General features: G+C 49.2%; 8 protein-coding genes and 2 non-coding genes across 10 annotated transcripts; 7 read left to right on the plus strand and 3 right to left on the minus strand.

Moving 5' to 3' along the window:
- Nucleotides 1–10: 10 nt before the first annotated feature.
- TbgDal_VIII2120 (hypothetical protein, conserved) lies at nt 11–2,263 on the plus strand (the record flags this gene model as incomplete). The annotated part of the gene is made up of 1 exon (XM_011777239.1): nt 11–2,263. One exon carries the CDS (start codon nt 11–13, stop codon nt 2,261–2,263), a length of 2,253 nt encoding a protein of 750 aa, XP_011775541.1.
- A 718-nt stretch (nt 2,264–2,981) lies between these two features.
- On the minus strand, nt 2,982–3,323 carry TbgDal_VIII2130 (hypothetical protein, unlikely; the record flags this gene model as incomplete). The annotated part of the gene is made up of 1 exon (XM_011777240.1): nt 2,982–3,323. The coding sequence occupies one exon, from the start codon at nt 3,321–3,323 to the stop codon at nt 2,982–2,984; it is 342 nt and encodes a 113-aa protein (XP_011775542.1).
- A 1,533-nt stretch (nt 3,324–4,856) lies between these two features.
- On the plus strand, nt 4,857–8,024 carry TbgDal_VIII2140 (ubiquitin-activating enzyme e1, putative; the record flags this gene model as incomplete). The annotated part of the gene is made up of 1 exon (XM_011777241.1): nt 4,857–8,024. One exon carries the CDS (start codon nt 4,857–4,859, stop codon nt 8,022–8,024), a length of 3,168 nt encoding a protein of 1,055 aa, XP_011775543.1.
- A 1,194-nt stretch (nt 8,025–9,218) lies between these two features.
- TbgDal_VIII2150 (hypothetical protein, conserved) lies at nt 9,219–10,280 on the plus strand (the record flags this gene model as incomplete). Its single annotated transcript, XM_011777242.1, has 1 exon — nt 9,219–10,280. One exon carries the CDS (start codon nt 9,219–9,221, stop codon nt 10,278–10,280), a length of 1,062 nt encoding a protein of 353 aa, XP_011775544.1.
- Nucleotides 10,281–10,381: 101 nt separating this feature from the next.
- TbgDal_VIII2160 (hypothetical protein, unlikely) lies at nt 10,382–10,690 on the minus strand (the record flags this gene model as incomplete). Its single annotated transcript, XM_011777243.1, has 1 exon — nt 10,382–10,690. The coding sequence occupies one exon, from the start codon at nt 10,688–10,690 to the stop codon at nt 10,382–10,384; it is 309 nt and encodes a 102-aa protein (XP_011775545.1).
- A 21-nt stretch (nt 10,691–10,711) lies between these two features.
- TbgDal_VIII2170 (hypothetical protein, conserved) lies at nt 10,712–16,474 on the plus strand (the record flags this gene model as incomplete). The annotated part of the gene is given in 2 exon segments (XM_011777244.1): nt 10,712–14,377; nt 14,396–16,474. The coding sequence occupies 2 exon segments, from the start codon at nt 10,712–10,714 to the stop codon at nt 16,472–16,474; spliced, it is 5,745 nt and encodes a 1,914-aa protein (XP_011775546.1).
- A 725-nt stretch (nt 16,475–17,199) lies between these two features.
- On the plus strand, nt 17,200–17,637 carry TbgDal_VIII2180 (hypothetical protein, unlikely; the record flags this gene model as incomplete). Its single annotated transcript, XM_011777245.1, has 1 exon — nt 17,200–17,637. The coding sequence occupies one exon, from the start codon at nt 17,200–17,202 to the stop codon at nt 17,635–17,637; it is 438 nt and encodes a 145-aa protein (XP_011775547.1).
- A 1,458-nt stretch (nt 17,638–19,095) lies between these two features.
- On the plus strand, nt 19,096–19,168 carry TbgDal_VIIItAsn01. Its single transcript has one exon. It is a non-coding gene; the product is annotated as a tRNA-Asn (tRNA).
- Nucleotides 19,169–19,255: 87 nt separating this feature from the next.
- Nucleotides 19,256–19,327, minus strand: TbgDal_VIIItTrp01. The gene has a single exon. It is a non-coding gene; the product is annotated as a tRNA-Trp (tRNA).
- Nucleotides 19,328–20,231: 904 nt separating this feature from the next.
- Nucleotides 20,232–21,518, plus strand: TbgDal_VIII2190 (hypothetical protein, conserved; the record flags this gene model as incomplete). The annotated part of the gene is made up of 1 exon (XM_011777246.1): nt 20,232–21,518. One exon carries the CDS (start codon nt 20,232–20,234, stop codon nt 21,516–21,518), a length of 1,287 nt encoding a protein of 428 aa, XP_011775548.1.
- Between the last annotated feature and the right edge of the window lie 268 nt (nt 21,519–21,786).

Below are 21,786 nucleotides of genomic sequence, written 5' to 3' on the forward strand. Positions count from 1 at the left end.
TTACACAGTCATGCGGACAAATGAAGAAAGAGATGATAAGGGAGGGTTCATTGCGGAGCCAAAGCTGCTAGCGGGTCCCGCACAAAAAAAAGGCGCCCCATCCCCCGCAAAGAAGCGGGCAACGAGTCCTTTCAAGACAGTACCCAACCACCTTAACCCTAACAAACAGCATGGTGACTCAATGAACGGGCACAACACTTCAATGGAGAACGCGGACGAAAACTCTGCGGCATTCCGCTCGCGGGCAACGGAGATTATGAGGTTCAGAGTGTATGCCCGAGTCCGTCCTTTTATCCCTGAAGAGCTTGCGGATATGGAAGGACAGGAGCGGCGGTCTGTTGTGGAAATGACGGAAAACAAAACAGTCATATTAGACCCTAAGGATGGATGGGCACCTAAGGCACAATTCGAATTCGATGCCAGTCTGTGGTCCATCCCCCCTGAGCATCGTATCGTGCATACTTTTAATGACACAAGACACAGCACCTACGCTACGCAAAGAAATGTGTATGATGTCATTGCTAAGGACCTTGTGCCCCATGTGTTTGACGGATTCAACAGTTGTGTCCTCACGTACGGATTGACAGGAAGTGGTAAAACGTACACAATGATGGGCAAATACGACCCGAGAGCTACATGTGGTGGGGATGGAGAGGAAGGCATCATTCCACGTGTATCGAATGATCTATTTACCATCCTTGACAAAAAGAGAAAGGAAGAAGAAAAGCCAAACATTCGCTTCCGCATTGAAGTTACTTTCGTGGAGATTTATATGGAGCGTGTACGTGACCTCCTCGACCCTGCGCTTAAGAACTCCAAAGGAAGTGAGAAGTTGCAGGACGCCCGTATTCGTCAGGATCCCTACAGTGGACCCTTCGTGGAGGGTGTAACGAAGTATCAGGCTGAGAACTGGGCTCAGTGTTGTTTACTGCTAGAGCGCGGCTCAACACATCGTACCACATGTGCAACTGCGGTTCACAACCAGTCTAGCCGCAGTCACGCTATTTTCCAACTGACGGTAATTCAGGAAGAAACGATCCCTGCAAAGGACCGCTACTCACGCCCGACAGTTCGCTGCCAGGCGGGTCGCATTAACCTTGTCGATCTTGCTGGTTCTGAACGTGGTGGTTTTCAGGATTATGTGAAGGAGTCAGCGGCTATTAACACTTCCCTGTTGGCGCTGCGTCGAGTTATTGACAACCTCACGGAGCGGCAGAACGTGTTGATGGAACAAGCAAAGGCTGAAGTGACAGGCGGTTACTTCCAGGAGCGTACTTTGCCCCAGGTGCCCTTTCGAGATAGTGTTCTCACGTGGCTACTGAGTGACAGTATTGGTGGGAATGCTCGTACAACAATGGTGGCTACGTTGAGCCCGCTTGCAAAGAACTATGGTGACACGCTTGCAACGCTTCAGTGGAGTAGTAAGGCGCGTAACCTTGTGACGCTGGTAAAGGTGAATGATGCCCAAACAACAGTAACAGACGGTATGACAAGTAAGGCTGGTGAGCTTCACAATGCTGTACGCATTCAACGACAAAACATGGACACACTCCTTGAGTCGCTAAGGTCGAAACAAGCCATCGCTGAGAACTTGGAGAAGGAAATGGGTAGCATGACACGTCAGATGACGTCAATCGATACGGAAACGAACAAAATGATCCGGAAGCGGCAGGCGGTTACAGTGCAGCGAACCCTGTTGCGCAAAGTCTGGGCGAAGCAAATAAAAACATTGGAAGAGCGCCTCCAAGCATCACAGAAACGGTTGGCTCAGAAAAACGCTACGGTGGCGAACTCAAACCGGCAACGTGATGATGCGCTAGAAAGGGAAAACGCAGTGAAGCGAAAACTACAAAACTTGAAGGCAAGAGAAGAGGAGCTGCATAAACTAGTCGCAAAGAACGATGCCACGGATGAGGCCTTTCGGGAGGAACTTGCGAGTGCGGAACTAAGATACCAAACGGAAATGGAAGCTGCGGGTGCAGATAATGTTGTGAGCAGGCTCACCGAGTCCATAGAGAACAGGACCCGAATGGAGCGAAGAAAGCTTGACGATTTAAGGGAGAAAGTGAAGGCGGCGGAGCGGAAGGCGATATCTATGGAAGCAAAAGTAAATGAAAGTAAGCAAGAGGAGTGGAAGGAGCAGGTGAGGCGTGATGGAGAGGAAGTGGTACAACTTCGGAGCAAATTAGGTGAGTTGCAGGCACGTTGGGATGCCGTTCGAGAGGAAAACGACACTCTGAAGGCGATGGTGAAGAGAAAGTAGTGGGCATATGCATGAAACACTGGAAGTGCAAGGACGAAAAAAAAAAAAGGAAGGAAAAAAGAAAAAAAATAGAAAAGGAAAAGGAAAAGGAATACTTATGGTGGAGTTGCCACAAATGATACAAACATCTATCGGCGGACACGTGACAAAGAGGAAAGGTGTATGCACTATGGAGTATTCGGAAGGGGAAATGCGTATATATATGTATGTATATATATATACGCATTCAGAGGGAAAGAATGAAAAAGATAGGGAGAAGTGCTTGAGCACCAGTCATGTCGGCTACGAAAGTGGAGAGTTGAGAAAAAAAAAAAAAAGAAAAAGGTCCCAGGGCTTTTGGAGAGGGGCCAACAATAAAAGAGGGTAGAACGTAGGGAACAGGCGGGTGCCGCGCTCAGAACGAAGCTGCAAGTAGAAATACTTGAAAAAGAAAAGATGAAAGCGAGGGAGAGAGAGGGGAGGTTAACGAAAAAAAAAAAAAGATACATTCGTGGAGGAAGGAAAGGAAAAACGCTGAAACCACGACATGAGATATCTCTCAGGTGTAAAGAAGGGAGGGAGGAATGGGAGTGCACTGCTTCCGGTTTCTCTTTTTTTTTTTTTATTTTTCTCCCTCCTTCTCTTATTCCTTCTTAAACGGGCCCGCCACCTGTGCATTTACTGCTTTAACATTCATTTATTCCTCACCTCCGTGGACGCGTTTCGCGTGATGGGCACATCAAACATGAGGGCACAGCTTCTTTTTTTTTTTTGATTCTGTTATTATTATTGTTATTTGGCTATGATAGACGATTACTTTCTGCTGATACACATCCCTTCTATTTTTCCTTATTCCTCCTGATTCCTCCCCTTTCTGCCCGCATGCATATGCATGTGCTTGTAAGCGTGACCAAAGGTAATGTGAGGCGAAGTCCTGTTGTACATTTTTATATGTAGATAAATAATTATATATATATATATATATATATACGCACACACATCCGTTGTAAACACATAGAATGAGTTCGAAACGACAGGAAAAAAGAGAATAAAAGGAAAGCTCGTGTAAACAAGTGCGCATGGATGAGTGTGAATGTGGCCTATCGTCTCTTCGTTTATTTTATTTTATTTTCTTCACTTATTATGATTCAAACCTTCTCTTATATCAAGCGGCAAGAAGGTATGATAATATTCCGTTCTTTCGCATTTCCCCCACTTCGAGGATCGTCCCCGTATATCCTCTCAATTTCCTTTTGTTTTCTTTGTGTGGTCATTCAATTCATTTCGTTCATATTTTTTTATTTTTCGCATGGACCAGCACGTGTGGTGAAGAGCGCTTTTCGAAGTGTTTCTTTGTGTGTGTGTGTGTGTGTGTTTGGATTTCGCACCGTGACGACCAGCGGAAGGTTTGAATGAATGAATGGAAGGATCAACTGAAAAAGATGATGATGATGATAATAATTATAATTATAATTATATATATATATAGGGAAACAAGTAACGGAAACGTGCGTGAAGGGAAAGGGAAAGGATATTCTTTTTAAAAAATAAAAGATAGCAGTAATGTTGATATGAAGAAGAAGAAGAAAAAGAAAAAGATAGAATGAAGGAAATGGAAAGATATGCCCACTCTAACGCGTGTTTCTGAGGTGTTGGAACTACACGCGCGCGGACAAAATAAAAGAGAGGTAATGATCCACAACGAAGGAATATTAGTAGTGAAAAGTTATTACCACCACTGTAGTTCGTACATCAACACAAAGCGGCTTAGCATGTATTGCAGTTTTTAATATATATATATATATATATATATATGTCACTGTGGTTAAGGCTGTTTCTATCATAATTCCCCTTTCCTCCTTTCTCTATTCCACACAGAGTCGCCCTCGGTTGCAGGTGTTAGGTGTTGATGTTGATGATGCTGTTGCTGATGTTTATCACCCTCGGCATGTCATCTCCTTTGGCGTTATTATTTTTTTTTCTATAGTTTGCAGTGTGTCGGCTCACTTTTGTAACTTTGACTATGAGTTTTCTGCCGCTTCACAAGCACATGTCCATTATTATTGTTATTATTATTTCCCTCCTCATTTCCTTAACTCATTTTTGGCTGTTTTCACTGTTGGTTCTGGTTTGTCCCTTTTTTTTTTTTTCTTCTCTCTCTTTCGCTCGCTCGATTTTTTTTTGGGGGGGGACGGTGGTGGTGGTGGTGTTCGGTTACCTCAAATATCCCTCATGAGGATATAATACAAGGTAGAAACAATCTTAACTGTGGTGAAGGAACGCGTGGAGTAAAAAAGCACTCGCATATATAGTTTAGGAGGGAAGACAAAAAAAATTTAAAGAAAAAAAGAGTCTAGGGGCACATCTCCTGCACACGCGTACACACAGGTATAATTTGTGTTTTCCTGTTTATTTGTTTGTTTCAGCACACAGAATCGGGTATTGACGTGCTGTGGCGATCGGTAGCACAAGATAAAGGGGAAGTGGTGTGAAGGTGCACAGAGGACACGACACCTCACGCAAACAGAGGGGGGAAAAGAAAATAGAAATAAAAGGGAAAAAAGCAAAGTAACGTGACGTAAACTCAAAAAGAGTAATTGTCACACGGACCATAATGACTAGTGAAGAGCAAAGACGGCAGTTGTATAACCGACAGGAATATGTTGTCGGTACGGAGACACAAGCAAAGTATGGATGCACGGATGTACTTGTCGTGGGGGCATGTGGACTGGGTGCGGAAATTATAAAGAATTTAACGCTCACTGGCGTGCGCTCTATCAAAGTATTGGACAACGGCCTTGCAACACTGCAGGACTTGGGCACAAACTTCTTTTTGACTCCCGCAGATATGGGTAAACCGCGCGCGGAAGTGGTGGCTGCGAGAGCACAGGAGCTGAACCGTTTCGTTAGCGTAACTGCTGTCGACGTCCCTTTGCACGAGGTTATACCAGCAGTTCATGTGGTGGTCTTCGTTAACCAGCGCACAACACTGCTTCTTGCCGAAAACGCCATGGCACGAAAACATAACGTGAAATTTGTGGCATGTGAAAGCCGTGGCGTCGCTGGGTGCGTGTTTGTGGATGCCGGCCCCTCCTTTACTGTGCTTGACCCCGACGGCGAGGAAACAGTTGTATGTGTCGTGACGAATATATCTCGGGATGGTGTTGTATCACTACATGAAGACAAGAAGCACGAGTGCGAAGTTGGCGGTCGCGTGTTTCTTACGGGTTTGGTATCGCCCGAGTCACTAAACTCGACGGTTGATCCCTTTGCTCTACACAACGGTCGGGCCACCACCGAGTGCGCACAGGGTGATAATTCACCCACTGGGGCTTCGTCATCTCTGCGGCTGTTTGAAGTGTCGGAAGTCGTCTCACCCTTTCATCTGCGACTGAAAGACTTCGGCGCAATTGTTGGTGATTCCCCAATCGAAACAGGCTATGCATGCTACCTCCACACGACCAAACGGAAGGTCCTCGTGGGGTTTAAAGACCTTCAGCTCAGCGTGATGCAGCCAGAGTTTGTTACGTTGTTTGACAGCGAAAAGAAAATGATGGCCCCAATGACACTTCACGCCCTGTTCCGAGCTGTGCACAGCCATGGAAAGCTGCCGACGACACCAATCGAGGTTAGAGATGTGCTGAAGGCAGCCGAGGCGTACTTCAGTAGTGGAAATGATCAGGTGCACAATGGCTTTGATGTGGAGACTGCCGAGAGTATACTTTCAGTAATGCATGGTCGGCTTAACCCCATGGACTGCTTCATTGGTGGTCTTGCCTCGCAGGAGGTTCTCAAGGTGTGCAGCGGCAAATTCACTCCGCTGCGTCAGTGGTTGTACTACGATGCACGGGAGTTGCTTGTGGCACGGGGCGAGATGAGTGAAACCGGGTGCGTGTCAACCGCGCCAGGCGGGAGTCGTTATGATGGGCAAATTGCTGTTCTCGGCTCTTCTTTCCAGTCTTTCCTTTCTCGGCAGCGTGTCTTCATTGTGGGCGCGGGAGCACTCGGGTGTGAACTTATCAAGAACGTCGCATGCATGGGTTTTGGCGCCGTCTCCGTTACAGACATGGACACCATTGAAATGAGTAACCTCTCAAGGCAGTTTCTCTTTCGCAACAGCCACATTGGGAAACAGAAGTCTAAAGTAGCGGGAGAGGCAGCACGTGCCATAAACGGTGATTTGAAGGTAAGCGCATATCTGGAGAAGGTGGCGCAAGAAACAGAAAATGTGTTTGATGAGAAGTTCTGGGAGTCCCATTCTCTTGTACTCAACGCGCTTGACAATGTAGAAAGCCGGAAATATGTTGATGCGCGGTGCCTATTCTTCAGGAAACCCTTGTTTGAGAGCGGAACGCTCGGTCCAAAATGCAATGTTCAGTGCGTGATTCCGTATTGCACTGAAAGCTACAGTAGCAGTTATGATCCACCGGAGAAGTCTATCCCGCTTTGCACGTTGAAAAACTTCCCCAACGTCATTGAGCACACTATTCAGTGGGCGCGGGATAACTTCGATGCCGTGTTTTTCAGCACGCCCAGTGATGTGAACGGCTACCTGGAAGACCCCACAACTTTTGCATCTAATTTGGAGCGGGACCCCGGAACGAAGTCAATTGTATTGAAGGCCGTTCGAGACGCGTTAGTGCAGTGGCCGAAGGATGCTGCCGACTGTGTCCGCATGGCGCGAAGTCTGTTCCACGAATATTTCAACTCGTCCTTCAGGCAGTTGCTACACAATCTTCCCCTTGACAAGCGCAATGACAACGGTGACCTCTTTTGGAGCGGTGCAAAGAAGCCGCCAAAACCTCAGGAGTTCAGCGTGGACTCTGAACTAAACGTTTCGTTTGTCTATCACTGTGCCAAACTTCTTGCACAGGTTTACAACCTGTCAGCCTTCACGCTGTCGGTGAAGGAGGTTGCAGAACTGGCGATGCAAGTAGCAGTTCCTGGTTTTGTCCCACGTGAGGCGCGTTTCGAAACAAATGAGGCTGAGAACAAAGAGGGAGCCGCAGCACAACTTGTTGGTGACTTGACGATGCAAGATCTTCCTCCAGTGAGTCAATTTAACTCTCGGCGAATGAACCCACTGGTGTTTGAAAAGGACGACCCCAATAATTCCCACATGGACTACATCACAGCTTGCTCAAACCTCCGTGCCACGGCGTATAGCATTCCTCCGGCGGATGTTCACTATACAAAACGCATTGCTGGAAGAATCATCCCTGCAATGGTAACAACAACGGCCCTAGTTACTGGGCTAGTGGGGATAGAAGCACTCAAGTACCTCCTCCTCGCGCATCGTGAGAATGGTGCACAGGGACTTGCTAAGGCCAATCCAATAACAGAGAAAGTACAGGAGGAGTATCTGAGTTTGTACCGCAATGCGTTTGTTAATGTCGCACTGCCCTTCATGGCTTTCTCCGACCCCATCGCCGCTCCTGCAAAGACAGTTCCGATGCCCGACGGCTCATCGGTCCGCTGGGGAATTTGGGATCGCATTGATATTAATGAAGGCCGTGACATCACCGTGAAGGAGCTCGTTAGTATCCTTGAGAAACGGCATCAGCTGGAAATATTCATCATTGCGTTACCATGTGGAAAGATGGTATACTCACAGTTTGGTAATGTGAAGGACCGCGACAAACCAGTCTCCGTTGTCGTGCGCGAAAAGACAAAAGGGGAGGAAAAAGATGAGCTGAGTTGCATTTGCTTTGTCGCCACGGGGAGCATCGGAGATAATGACGTGGATATTCCTCTAATTTATTACAGGTACAAGGATTTTTAAACAATTTCTGCCGTGTCTTCACTTCAAAGCACGAAAACTTCTAACGCGCCAATCCTTCGATCTACTCGCTTCTGCTGAGCCTTTTAGCCAGTGAGGTCTTTTCCCTCTGTACGGAAGGGAGAAAAGTAGAAGTGGTATCCTTTCTTTCTGTTTTGGGGAACCATGGGGCCGCCTAGCGATAAATGTAGGGGGGGGATAGTGAGCAAGGAGAAAGCAAACAACAGAAAAAAATACGCAAGAGAAAAAAAAAGATGAAAAGGAAAGAGAAGATAAGGTAAGATAAGAGGGACAAACGGGACAGCAACAGAAGCAAAAAAAAAAAGAAAAAAATCTGGCTATCTGCGGGCACGATAATGGGAGAAAAGGAAAGTATATATGTACCCAATTATATACGTTCTTTAACGGGGGCGAGTGTGGAGCCACTGGATGTTTGTGATCGCATTTTGTTTTTTTTCCCCCTTTTGTGTGTGGGCATTTTGTTTTTTGCCTGGGAAGAGGATATGAGCAGATAAGACATGTGAAAGGTCGGTCGCAACGTGAGAGTCACTACACCGGATGGAAATTACCATAGGGGCAAAAAAATAAATAAATATGGAGAAAAGTTGTGGAAAGTGCATGAATGGCAATATCTGGTTTCCAGGGAGCATGTTGATTCAGTTGAAAAAAAAAAAATGAATACACTTATGATGGTTTAATAAAGCGATCGGCTCTCAATTTCACAGAAGATAACACGTTTATTATCATTATTGTTGTTATTATTCTCCCATCCCCCCCTCCGCGATGCAAAAGCCACACAGCACCACAGCACCTGACGGGAAGGGTCTTTCCCTCCCATTTTCACTTTTCTTGTTTCTTTCCGGGGGGTTCATACGCTTCCTCTTTGCAACACCATTCTGTCAAACTCTTAAGGGCACGTCCCCCTGTTTTGGTTTCCCACCTCTCTTCCACCATCATTGTCCTATTTGTTATTATTATTATTATTATTACTGTTGTTGTTTTTTGACCTCCGGCACTGACACACGTGCATATGCACGTATATGTGTGCTCTGGCATGCGCTTATGTAGAGTGCAGGAAAGATCTATAAACAGGTGTTTTTCGATGACAGTGAGGAAGGCGGAGAACACAGCAGAATATAGGAAAGGCAAAAGCACAAAAGTAGGTACAGCCGGAACCACTCTCCTACCGCGACGGTGATGCGCCACTTCAGATTAAACCGTTGCTCTTACACGCCGAACCTAACCTCGCTAACTAATCAGGTGAACCGTAGTGAACGACTGCGCAAGTGGGGCAGTGCTGGTGTCCCACCCGGTGTTCCCCGCATCCCTCGACTCGAAGCAAAGGGCATTGCCATATTACATGAATCTCCCAAAGTGATACTTGCCGGTCGCAGCCGATGCAACAACTTTGACAGCAATCAGTACATGTTAATTAACAAGGCGACCAAACGTTGTTTGTTGGTTGATGCATCCGACGACTGGCCAGACGACTGGGCCGCATTTATTGGAGCTTCTGACTTGACCTTAACACATGTGTTCCTCACGCATTGCCACATCGACAATATTATTAACCTGAATGCTTTTCTCACTATATGCGGCAGCCGGCAGAAGCAACGAGTTCAAGTCGACAGCCAGGATAATGATAACCGCGAGGACGATAATGGGAGTGATGAAATCGGTGTTATGTGGTGTCCAGCAGAGGAATGTTGGGTGCAAAACTTTAAGCGGTCCTGCGAAAGGTACGGAAGGTTCGAGGAGATGCACCAGGTGCTTCCCATGATGTGCCGTAGCCTTTACACGCCCCAGCACTTAGTGGACCCGGTAATAGCTGGTTTCTCTCGTCGCAATGCCCGGCACCTTCGGCGGAACGATGTGCTGCTGTCAGCGGCCACGAATCGGGCAACGTCGTTTATTGACTTTGGTAACGGCGTACTCCTTTATTACATATTTTCCCCAGGACACTCCCCTGGCCACATGATGCTTCACATACCAACGGAAAGAATCCTTTTCAGTGGTGACCTTCTCTTCTTCAACAAGGTGGGCCGAGTGGATTTGCCCTGGGCGACGGGCGTACGGCTCGCTGAGAGCCTGCGCCTGTTAGAAGCACTTCCAGACAATACCGTTGTGGTTCCGGGCCACGGCCGCATGACGACGCTGGGTCGTGAAAGGCGTGAGAATAAGGCGCTGCAACAGTGTTATCAACGACAGGAGATTGGGAAACAAGAGGTGTCAGTGGGTTTTAATGAAGGCTATCTTTAATGTGGAAACTTGTGGGAAAAACTGGAAGGAGAGGAAGTCGGTGGCGTTTTGCTCCTTTCGGGGCCCGTAACGACCTCTTCACTATTCCCTTACCTTACTATCTATCGGGGGGTGGAGGTGCGCACACATATAAAGAGATGAAAGAAGATGCACCGACTGTAACATAACATTGGCCCAAGTGCTCGATTTCTCACTCCACTCATTAATGCAGCCATACATATGTTTTTTTTCCCCCACTCTTTTCTTCTCACACCCCACCTGCCCCGAAATAGTCCCTGAGAGGGAGGTTTTATTTTTCTTTTTTTGTGGGTCTGCTTCGGCCGCATCAACAGCAGCCGACAACACCCAATCTGCGCAAGCAGGAAAACGGAGGGAATATCGTGCCAAGTAGTCAGGTCAACGTGCCTCATTAACTCTCCCTTCAAGCAACGATGTCGGTTACAGTGAACGCTGTTCGTGAGTCTGCAGAGGCTGTCAGCCTAACTATACTCTCATGTGAGCCCGCGCAGCAGAAAATAGCCGTCAGGTTCGGTGGCTCACATGGTGGTTGGCGTTGGATCGATGTTCCCACAAACACACCTGTTATATTAGAGCGCATGCGTCCGGAGGCAGGGGCAGAAAGCAGTGAGGGCCCTACCAGTAATGGTGCTGCAATGGAGGGGTGTGAGGAATATGAATTAGCCGTCACACCGTCTCCCCCTGTGGATGGGCGCGATGAGAGTGTTTGCTCGTTGGTCGGAGTCGATACCCGTCAAGTGGTTCAAAAGCCCGTTTTATTGAGTGGTGCAGATGAAGGAGGTCGTGTTTTTGAGCTTTTGTTGAAATGGACCCTGTTGGATGCAACTCCCACACCGCGGGAGTCAACACCCGATAAAGCACCTGAAGATCACTCGGGCACGGAAACGGAAACACGGAATGAAGAGGAAGTAATTGTGGATACTGCGAATAAAGACGATGAGAAGGGTGAGGAAGCACCCCCGCCTCCTCCAATCGTTGCTCAACCCGACGAAAGTAAGGAGAAGGAAATATCCGAGAATCCCAGTGGTCACGATTCCCCCAAAGACAAAAGAGTTGAGCGACACGTTAACCCTGTGAAAGAATTGGAGGAGCCCAAACAGCAAGAGGCAGAGCGAGAGCCGCAACAAGAGCAAGCCCCACAACCTCGGTGCAACCAGAGTGAGTGGAAATGGAAAAGCAGCGTGATTCCAACACTCCCCGCGGATGTTTCGGCGGCACGCCACGTGCTCATTGCCACAATCGTATCAGTACAGCAACACGCAGTGTTACCGAATCGGCATGTGGTGGTAAAGCTAGGTATTGAGGCGCCCAATGAGCGCATGTCCCTTTTGCCGCTGTTGCGAACAAGGGCGGTTACACAGTATGATGCAGTAAAGGTTGCACAGATGGGGCCACCGGTGCTGTTTCCACTCTCAGAAAATGTTTCCGTCTATTGCGCCGTAGCGGATAAACGTGCAGATCATCCGAGTGATAGTGGTGGGATTGGGAGAAGGGTGTATCGCAGAGGCAGGCCCGCACCCACCAAATCACCCGGCAGATCGCTTGCAAGGATCCCAAAGGCCGAGTTGGATAAACACGCCGCGGAGAAGGCTTCCAAACCACACACGGCGACCTCGGGTGAATGTACTTTTTCCTTGCCCCAACGAATTGAGGGCACAGGCAACAGTGACAATGCCGGTGGTGGAAGGAATGGAGGTGCCAGTGTGTTTCATTGGGAGAAGCATTCCCACATGGAGCATGCGTACATTGCCCACGGTACAATACAATGCGGAAACAACGAGGTAGAACTGGCCTTCCTCCGAATGACAGTCGGGGCGTACCGCGACGCGTGTCGAGGGCACGGTGCCGCCAGACGGAATGGATTTGGCACCGTCGAGGTTCGCGTGGAAGACATTGAATTAAACGAAACAACCGAAAAACAGCGGCCAGAGCATGATAACACCCTGGTGGAAGTTTGGCTGACACAACCGGAAGTGGATGCCGTTAGCGGTACCCATAGTGACAGGACCGGCGCAGCCGCTGCGGCATCCACTTCCACAAAAAACAGCTCGGGGTGCCGCCATCTGGTGCTCCTAAGTAGCAGTAATTGCATTCAGCCGCTGCATTTTCCTGTGAGCGAACCCTTCGCATATCTTTCTTGGGCAGTGGTACCAGCACAACAGAAACAAGGTGTTCAGGAAAATGTACTTCATGGCGCTGCGCCCATATGTCTCGTGCGGCCGGGTGTTTGGACACCAATCACAATAAAACTTAGAGACAGGAATAAATCCGCCTCCTTTATTAAACTTTGGTACTGCTTCACTAGCGACGGTCGCAGCGGGACGGACGACCCCAGTCGGCCATATCATCCAGCTTCAAATAGCACTGATGATGGCAATTGTTATTCACTTCGAGTTTACTTAGACAGTTGCACCAACCTCTACCCCCTAGTGCAACTATACTCTCGTGATGGTAATGCGAAGGCATTCCGCCTCTTGATCATGGACCCAGAGGACGAGGTAGCCGTATCCGCCTCTCGTCCTATGGACTTGAATGACATGCAGCTCTACTGTAACTACAAAGGGGGAGAAGACAGGACACCCCCCGCCATTAAGCTTCTGTTTACGCGAGTATTCCCCTCGCATGCTCTGTACCGTTCCAGTGACTATACAGTATCGAATACTGGCGAGCAAGCAGGCACTTGCAGCGTTACGTTTTTATGCCGATTGTTTGCATTTGCCTCAGTTGCCGAAGCTCACGCAATGAACAACGCCCACTGCATAGGCGAGGGACGTGTAGTTGTCTTCCCTGGCAATGTGGTCAATGGCAAAGACGGAACAAACCTTCTGGACATTGATGTGCACGTGGCCATTGATGGCATGTTTACCCCGGGTCCCGTTGCCGTGAAACCGACCGCGGTTACGTCCCCGCCACCATGCACTGTGCTTAGAATGCGCGGAGAAGTGGAACGGGCACCTTGCGGGGAGGGAGATGCAGTGATATGCGTACGCTCCGTTCAGCTTTTCCATCGGCAGCAGCAACAAAAAAGACGCGGTCGAGTGGTGTGGACCGATGGGGGTTTGTCTGCAGTGTACGCGTGCTTCTGGCTCTGCCGTGGACTAAGTGGTGGTGGCGTGAAGGAGTGGAAAGAAGCACTTAAGGGTTGTCAAGTGTTAACGCTCACACCTAAGCAACAGAGGCATCACCACCACCAGCAGCAGCAGGAGGTGTCGTTGCAGTGTAACGAATTCGTCCTTTCTACAGGTGGAGAGAAGCTTGTGTTGTGCGCTGTTTTCATTCCTAAAACGACGGAAACTGTTGACGACGAGGCCAAGGTGCGTAACACCGCCTCTAACTTGCTGAGGAAGCTGGTGCGCAAAGTGAACAAAAAGAAACAGGAAAGCGAGTCCGGTTTACGTCATGTGCAGGGAACCATGAGGGCTCTGAATTACTTAGAAGTTGACCTAACGCTGTCCGCAGCTGCACAAGGTGCCGTTGTGGGAACCGCACATATCAACGACGAACTATTGCTACAACTAAAAGCGGCGTGGGTCAAAGTACCATCAGGTCTCGGCGCTGCAACTGTCCCCCGTGGGTCCGCAACCCAACCGGTAGATCAGCCTTCACCACATTTATGGGCGCTTCGCCTGACATTCCCCACGCAACCCGCCCGGTCCCATGTGAACGTACATGTCAAATCCTGGCCTGTTGCATATGACGATCTTTCACATGAGCAACAGCAAACATTCAATTCAAACCTGGTCAAGGCACATAGAGGCGGTGGTGCCGCAACTAAAGTGGACTCGACCATGTCAAGTGCCTTTTATATTGTGCGCCCACTTCGTTTAGAGCCGGCAGAGGGGGAATGGACATTGTTCATCTTCGGTGACGCCTGCACCACACGCACTCGATTAGCTGCCTCCGTAGGGGAAACGGTGCTAGAGCATGTTGTAGTAGACTATCTTCTCCCTCAGTCCTTGTCGCTTGCCAAAGGTGTTATCGTTGACTGTTTTCATGGCTCTCTCCATGCGGATGAGGCAGGTGAACTGAAACGAAGAGCTGAGGGTGAGCAACGGTGGCGCCGAAAGTTGAGGGAGGACCCAAGCATACAACAGCCATGTCAACTATTTGTGCCCTTCACCTCACTAGCGATATCAGCTGACGGTAGTGACCCAGTCACCTTGCGTTATCACACGCTAACGCGCTGCACAGATGATGGAGCGTTGCTCATCGGTGCCGCCACATCTAATGGGAAAGGCGCCATATTTCATTATAATATCAACGAGAACACATGGTCTGTCCTCCCCATTCGTGCTCCCCAAGATGGCAAAGACAAAAAGCGCCGTGAGCAAGGCAAGAGGGACAACAACGGAGCTGAAGACGCAGATAATTCTCAGCAGGCTAGCCATTTTTCCACGCGATGCATTACAAGCCGTCATGGTCACACAACAGTTTGCTCTTCAACAGAAAAGTGTGCCTACGTCTATGGCGGGATCGGCATCGGTGGAACAGATCCAGAGGCAGCAACAGCAGCGGTGGCCGAAAGCAACAGAAGTGACAAGAGTGCTGCACTTAGCCCAAAACTAGGCTCCACCTCCAGCCCTAAGTGGCCTGTAGGGTTTATGCGTGATGTCTGGTGCATTAACTATGCTGAAGGAACAGCAACTTGCCTGTGCAGTGGCGAGAACCAAACGGTGTCTGCTCCAATCTCTCGGTGGCGGCACGCAGCGGCATTTCACAACGACAGCGTAATCATCATTGGGGGTAGAACGGCTCCGGCTCTCCAACAAGAAGGTGGGAAGGAAACAAACGAAGAAAAGCTACTGACGGAGGAGGAAACCCAAAAGAAACAGGAAGACGGTCAAACCTTTTATCAGTCTCACGGCGGTGAGGAGGAAGATTTATTGCTTCGTAGGGATGGCTTATGCAGCTGTTGCTCTCTCCTCGTATTTGACTTGAATCGTCGTGCGTGGGGCACACAAACAACTTCGGGCGCTACACCAGCACCAAGGTATGGTCACGCCAGCGCTGTGCTCGGCACCTGCGTGTATATCTTCGGCGGTATGACCCAACGAAACCACCTTCTGGACGATTTGCACGAGCTCGATATTGCCACGAACACCTGGCGCCGTGTGGAATACAACGGTGCTGTTGCACCACCACCTTCGCACCTCGCTGCCATGGAAGCCATAACGGTTTCTAATACACCGTGTTTGGTACTTACCGTGGGCGCCGCAGGCAATGGCGAAGAGCGTGAGGCTGGCGATGCTGCGGAGCGCGGTGTAGACGCACTGAGGTTGTACCTTTTCTCGCACGCGTCGCAGTTTTGGCGTAGGCTTCGCTTCAATTGCGCGCCGTTGCCTGCACCCGTGGGGGTTGCCATGTGTGATGCCACACCGGCTTCGATGCGACAACATGGCAGACGCCAGCAGCCGCTACGGCATCGCTCCCTTCCCCTGAATAAGGCAGTGTTGTTCAGAATGTTGGTTGTTGGAGGGATGAAAGCCGGCTCCCCGAACAAGGGCAGTGCGTACATTGCTGATTATGGGCTGGAACGCGAGAGCACCATTAGGCCCGTTGTGCCGACACTTCTTAATGTTGCGCGGGACGTGATTGCCGAGAGGCGCCAGGATGAACGAAGAGAACCCCCGCACTCTGCGGATCTCAGAAACATAAATCTAGAACGATCACCAATAAGAAAGGGAATCGGCCAGCGTACAGCTTCATCGCTATGTACAACGCCGAGGGGGGCCCGCAGTGGCCGCAAACCCTACAAAAGTGGTCCTCTGAAGATAGCTTACCGTTCCTCGTCGGCGGGACCACTCACGCAAGACCAACAGCGCGGTCTCATACACCGTTTGTACTACAACCAGTGCCACGCCCAAGAGGAGCGTAAAAAGGGAGAGTTGCAGGAACAACCGCGATCAGGAAAGATGCCCATCAGCGGACGAAAATATAATCCGCACCCGCCCATGCAGCGGAAGGCTTGGGGGGCGCCGGCGGCTCCTCGCGCCGACTGCATGCGACCCCGCAAACCGGCAACAGCAGGGCCGTACCGCAACCATAGGCACCTTGACTCATCTGGCGATACGCAAATAAAACCCCAGAATGACAGCAGAGGAGAGGAATTAACTGCAACAGCGCCGCCGACGCCAGTTGTAGCAGCGGGGCGCCGGCTTAGCGATCCAGAAAACTAAAGGGAGAAAAAAAAAACACAACATTGGGGAAGGAGGTGAACGTTGCAAAGGCTATACGATGCCATCACGTTCCGAAACAAAAGGCCGAAGCAGCGCATGAAAAGAGAATAAAAAGAAAACGAAAACCGGCACCATCACCGGCGCACCCTCGGCTCGGCCTAGTAAGATAGAGCAAGAGGCGTGCAAGTGTTTTAAGAAAAAAAAGATCGGTGGCATCACTCCATTATCCCCTTTTAGGAAGCCCGCATCTGCAGGGCAACAGCGGACAGAACTGCTCATACGTAGTGTAGTGTATATGACAATCGCTTACATGAGACTGCACCGAACACACGAAGTAGACGTGTTAAACGGTGAAGGAGTTGTTGGGCAATTAGTGTAACTAACAAAACCAATAAAAGCGGTTGCTTGGGACGCCTATTCAATTCAATATGGTTTAACCAAGGGATGCGCTGTAGGGACCTGGGCACATTAAAACGTTACTTAGCCCGCGAGCATCACCTGGGTTTCGCAGCCGCATTAGTTTGCAGTAGGTGTATTTATATAAGTTATGCGGAGAGAGATTTTCAACCCATCACTAGATCTTGTTTTCACGCAATGCACTTAATGTGCCCTATAATATACTGTACGGATAGTTGATGAAATGGAAACTTGCGTCTCTTTAACGGGGTGCCGCTTCTTGCGCACTGCTAGTTATTCGGGAATAATGTACCTTTTATAAAACGCAAATGGCCTTTTTTGTTTTATTTTGTCTTGTTGTGCCCGTGTATTCCTTGCCTCTAAAGCGCCTCTACTTGACGCGGAATATGTGGCATAGAGCTGATTTTCGCTTCATCTCCGAAGCCACTCCTTCATTACGCACGAGTTGCTTAACCACAACAGCTCGACCTGTTATTATTGCACCCTCGATGCTTTGTGTATTCTTTTTTTTTTCTACTGCCGCCTGTGTGTGTGTGTGTGTGCGTTTGCGCAGGTGCCCCTGCTGGAAACTGGTGCTTGTTTGTAACCGTGCTTTGCTTACACCTTCCCCTGATACAAAAGGAAGGAAGTTCGTTCTCCTCTTCAACCAACCGCTGTCACGTGCCAACCTTAATTTACACCCACCAACAAGCGGCCCTTTCATGTGGACTACGGCGGCTGCTTGGGCTCTAGCGGCAAATATGTAAGGGGCTATGTGTTGTGAAGGGATTGAAGATACGAACCCAAGGAGGCTGCCAAAAAGCGGGGAAACGTTGGCAAAAAATAATATATATATATATAGCGGCATATGAGGCGGCACAAGCGTAGATACGGCGTCCGATTGATTTTGTTCATTTTGTGGCGAGCCCACTTGTACGCAGCTGGGTTACGTTTCTTTTTTTTTTTTGGAATGGAACACGGCGGAAATAGGAGAGACCTTGGGGACGCAAGTGGAGGATGTGTAGGATTAATGTCACGCCGTAACCACGACGTTCAAAGAAGGTATTGGAGGGAAAACCGCAAGCGTTACACGGTGATACAACCTCTGCTTTCCGATAGGAAAGGATCCCAACCATTGGACCTCAGAGGGGATGCATGACCAAAATTATTGTTAACCGAGCAATGCTTTGATGGGGATGATGAATTCTGTCGCTTCCCCTTCCTTATGCTTGCGTGTGTGAGTGGTGGAAAGGCTGCTTATCCATTGGGCCGCGCTCCCTCTACGCCTCCCATCCCAGAGACCGTAAGAAGGGATGTTACTAGTTTTTTCTCATTTTCCACCGCCGACTCCACCGGAATGTGCTAGTCTATACCCCCTCCTCCGCCCGTTTGGGGCGTCGCAACCGACCTCTCGACGCGTCTGCGGCTGCCACCTCTACCTTAACTTGCCGTCGTTTTCTTAACGCAGTTGTGCTTTTCTGTCACGCTCGTCTTTCCCGGTGACAATACTTGTTTCCTTTCCCTGCTGGCTGTGTTGAAACGGATCCACCCAGCCCGTTGAGACCCCTCCCCCTTTGCTTGAATCCCCCCACCCCATGTGTGCCCGACATTTGAAGTGGTTTATAGCGCTCGGCTGATTCGCCATGTCCGGCCGGTAAATGGTGCCCACCCGTCGGTGTGTGAGAATGGTCGTTTTAGCCCTTACTCTGCAGTTAGCTCCCTTCCGTTGCCTCGCCTACCACAACCTTCACATGCAACGGATCCCTTTCACTGTGCTAAAGCGCTGCGGCCTCCACAACCCATACCAGTCCGATGTGTCTTCGGGCGCCTGGTTACATCATCCCTGTTAGCGATCCCCATCCCTCACCCTCTTTCCTCAACACCCTGTTCGGACGCGCCGTCCACGGTCTCTCCAGTACGTCGGCACACTTCAACGAGTCGTGGAACCGTTTCTTTACCTCGGTTGCCTGAAGCTTCTCGAATGGTTACTTTTATGTCTTCTTCAAGGAAAGTAGCGATATTCGGTTCAAAGTTGGAAACATCTCCCCTGTCCTGTAGCCGAAGGTGACGTCGCAACGCTGTCCAGTGGTGTCCGACATCCAATTGCTGGCTGCTGTTACGATTTGGCCTTTCGTGATCCACTCAACAGGTAATCTCCGGCTGTGAACCCGACCCGCAGCGCCTTAACCGTGAACTTGTACGTCAAAAGCAACGGTCGCCGCGTGTCCTCCCTGGCGCAGTCGGCAGCGCGTTAGGCTGTTAACCTACAGGTCGTTGGTTCGAATCCAACGGGAGGAGCTTTTTTTCCATAGCGAGTGACGCCGTTTGTTCGAAATTGAAATCAAGTAAAGTCCGATATGATTGAGTGTGTTGGGGGGAAAAAGGTGAGGACTGCAGGGATTGAACCTGCGACCCCTGGATTTGGAATCCAATGCTCTACCACTGAGCTAAGCCCCCGTCGCCGTTCCAGACAGGTTTAAATATCTAGGTATACTGAATCACCGCTTGTCCACTCTGTCCTCTTGCTATCTGATTGGAACATTCGGTGGGTGCCGGCCTGCGGCCACATAGGTATAGCGATGTCACAATGTTGAAACACTTTTTCACTGAAGTTTGAACCGCTTTGGCACGTGGAACGTAGCACGTTAAATCTGTGCGGCAAACCCCATAACAAAAGAAAAATACCCGCCGTTCCCACGCATTCAAGAGGAGTTCAATTCTCCATGAGAAAGGGGGGTGATTCCATGGCCCCCCCTCCCCAGTGGACGGGAGAAAGGGCTTTATGGAGTTAGTCCCTTTGCATCAAGTGAGGCACTGTCCTTTCGGATACCCTGTAGCTGCGGGGTGCGTATGACAACGGGGACTTCAATGCCTGACGTGGCAGGCTGTTTCGACCACTTGCTGGGCTGGTGGGCTTTGGGCTTCTAGGTCACCAGTTCCCCATTGTCTCTCCCTTAACTAGTTTTTTTTTTTGCCTTCATCCTCTTCGTGGTGTTCTTTCCTTCGTGTGGCATCCGCCGGCGCGTCGTTGGCCACCGTTTTGCCCCGTTACGTTTGCCGTGCTCAGTGTGACATCGCTCCGACCTCACGTTCATACACAGTGCGACTTCATTATCAACTGTGTCTTTTCTGTTGGCTAGCTCAGCCTCTGGGTGATGGGCGTCTGCAAGCGCCGCTCTTACCCACCCCTGATTGCTATGTATCTGCACGGGTGGGGCCACCTTCAACCGCACAGCGACTTTTTTAAATAGGCACTTACATTTACCTACTTCGTCCCTCTTCTCTTAACATCGTGGGTTGTTTCACCCGGTTTTCGGTTGTTGTTAACACTTGTAACTTTGGATTAGATCGGTAAATATATATGCTCAGAAGAGCGGTACCCCGTTTTTTCAGCAGGACGCGTCCGGGCCTTGTGAATTTACATGCAAGCGAGTTGTCGACACCGGATAGGTCAACCGTTAATTCAACCAACAGGAAAGAGCTCAAAACGCCCCTTTGCGTCGAGTTGATAAGCAAGATGTCATCACAAGGGTATTTTCCGATGTCACAATTTGTTAAGGAATGTCTAACGCACCCTCAACATGGATATTACTCGACGAAGAAAAATGTAATAGGTAGCGAAAAGGCTGATTTTATCACAGCTGCTGAGATACCGTTCTTTGCGGACATTGTTTCGGCCTGGATAATGGATGTATGGCAGAAGATGGGTACTCCACGGGTTCTTCATCTGGTTGAGCTGGGTCCTGGAAGAGGAACGCTGATGAAGAACATTCTGAAACAAATAAAATACTCCAACCCCCACTTGCTCCATTTTTTGCAGATTCACCTTGTCGAAGTAGGTGCCGCTCGAACGGACGAGCAAAGGAGTGCGCTAAGTGAGTTTCAAACTGCCCAAAAGAAGATAAAGTGGTGGATGGGATTAGAGTCCATTCCCTTGACGTTAGAACCCACCGTATATATTGCAAACGAGTACTTTGACGCACTGCCGGTAGCACAGTTTCGTTACACAGAGCGTGGATGGGTGGAAACGTGTTTAGAGGTTGACGAAGATCCAGCTCACGAAGCTCATTTTCGGATGGTACATGCGCCTTCTGGGTCTTTTTCGGCATACCTCATTCCCAACGATGTCCGTGCGAATGGAAAAATTGGTGATTGTATCGAAATAAATGCTGTTGGAATGCAAACAATGGAGCTCATTATGAAAAAGATGGTGGAGTGCCAAAAATCAGCATGCCTCATCGTGGACTACGGGAAGGATGAGCACATGCACAGCACACTGAGGGGAATTCGAGGTCACAGATTCGTCGATCCACTTCTTTCTCCTGGAGAAGTCGACCTGTCTTCATGGGTCAGCTTCAAACAGCTACGATGGTCGATGGAGCGACTGGAGACTGCCAGGCGCCATCTTAAATGGTTTCCCGTTATATCCCAAAGCGAATTTCTCCAGTGGGGTGGGATTGATGTAAGGCTTGCGCATGTCATAAAGGATGAGGAAACCAAAAGCGCGATGAAAATATTGCAGAACTACCGCAGACTTATGGACAAGAACGAAATGGGGGAAAGCTATAAGGTGTTTGCTCTACAAACACGAAATTTCCCCAACGTATCGCCCTTTTTTCAAGAAGCCGAGCTTCCCTCTTCGTTGTGAGAAATATGGTGGATACCGAGTAGGATCCCCTCTTTTACATTTTTAACGTTCAAATATCGGATCATGAACATGCTGTATTGAGTTATAAAGCAATTAACAGCACTAACGACTTTGCGATGTGTATTTCGATGTAAAGAAGTTCTTGCTTCGTATGAGTTTCTGACTTGTAGGGGTGAGCAACATCTCTTGTTTTCTTTAGCATTTACCGTTTTCAAGACCCAACCAAGGTATCACAAAATTACTTGTAACCTTTAAATCTCTTCTGTTA

Source organism: Trypanosoma brucei, chromosome 8 (assembly GCF_000210295.1).
Source record: "Trypanosoma brucei gambiense DAL972 chromosome 8, complete sequence".
Lineage (NCBI taxonomy): Eukaryota > Euglenozoa > Kinetoplastea > Trypanosomatida > Trypanosomatidae > Trypanosoma > Trypanosoma brucei.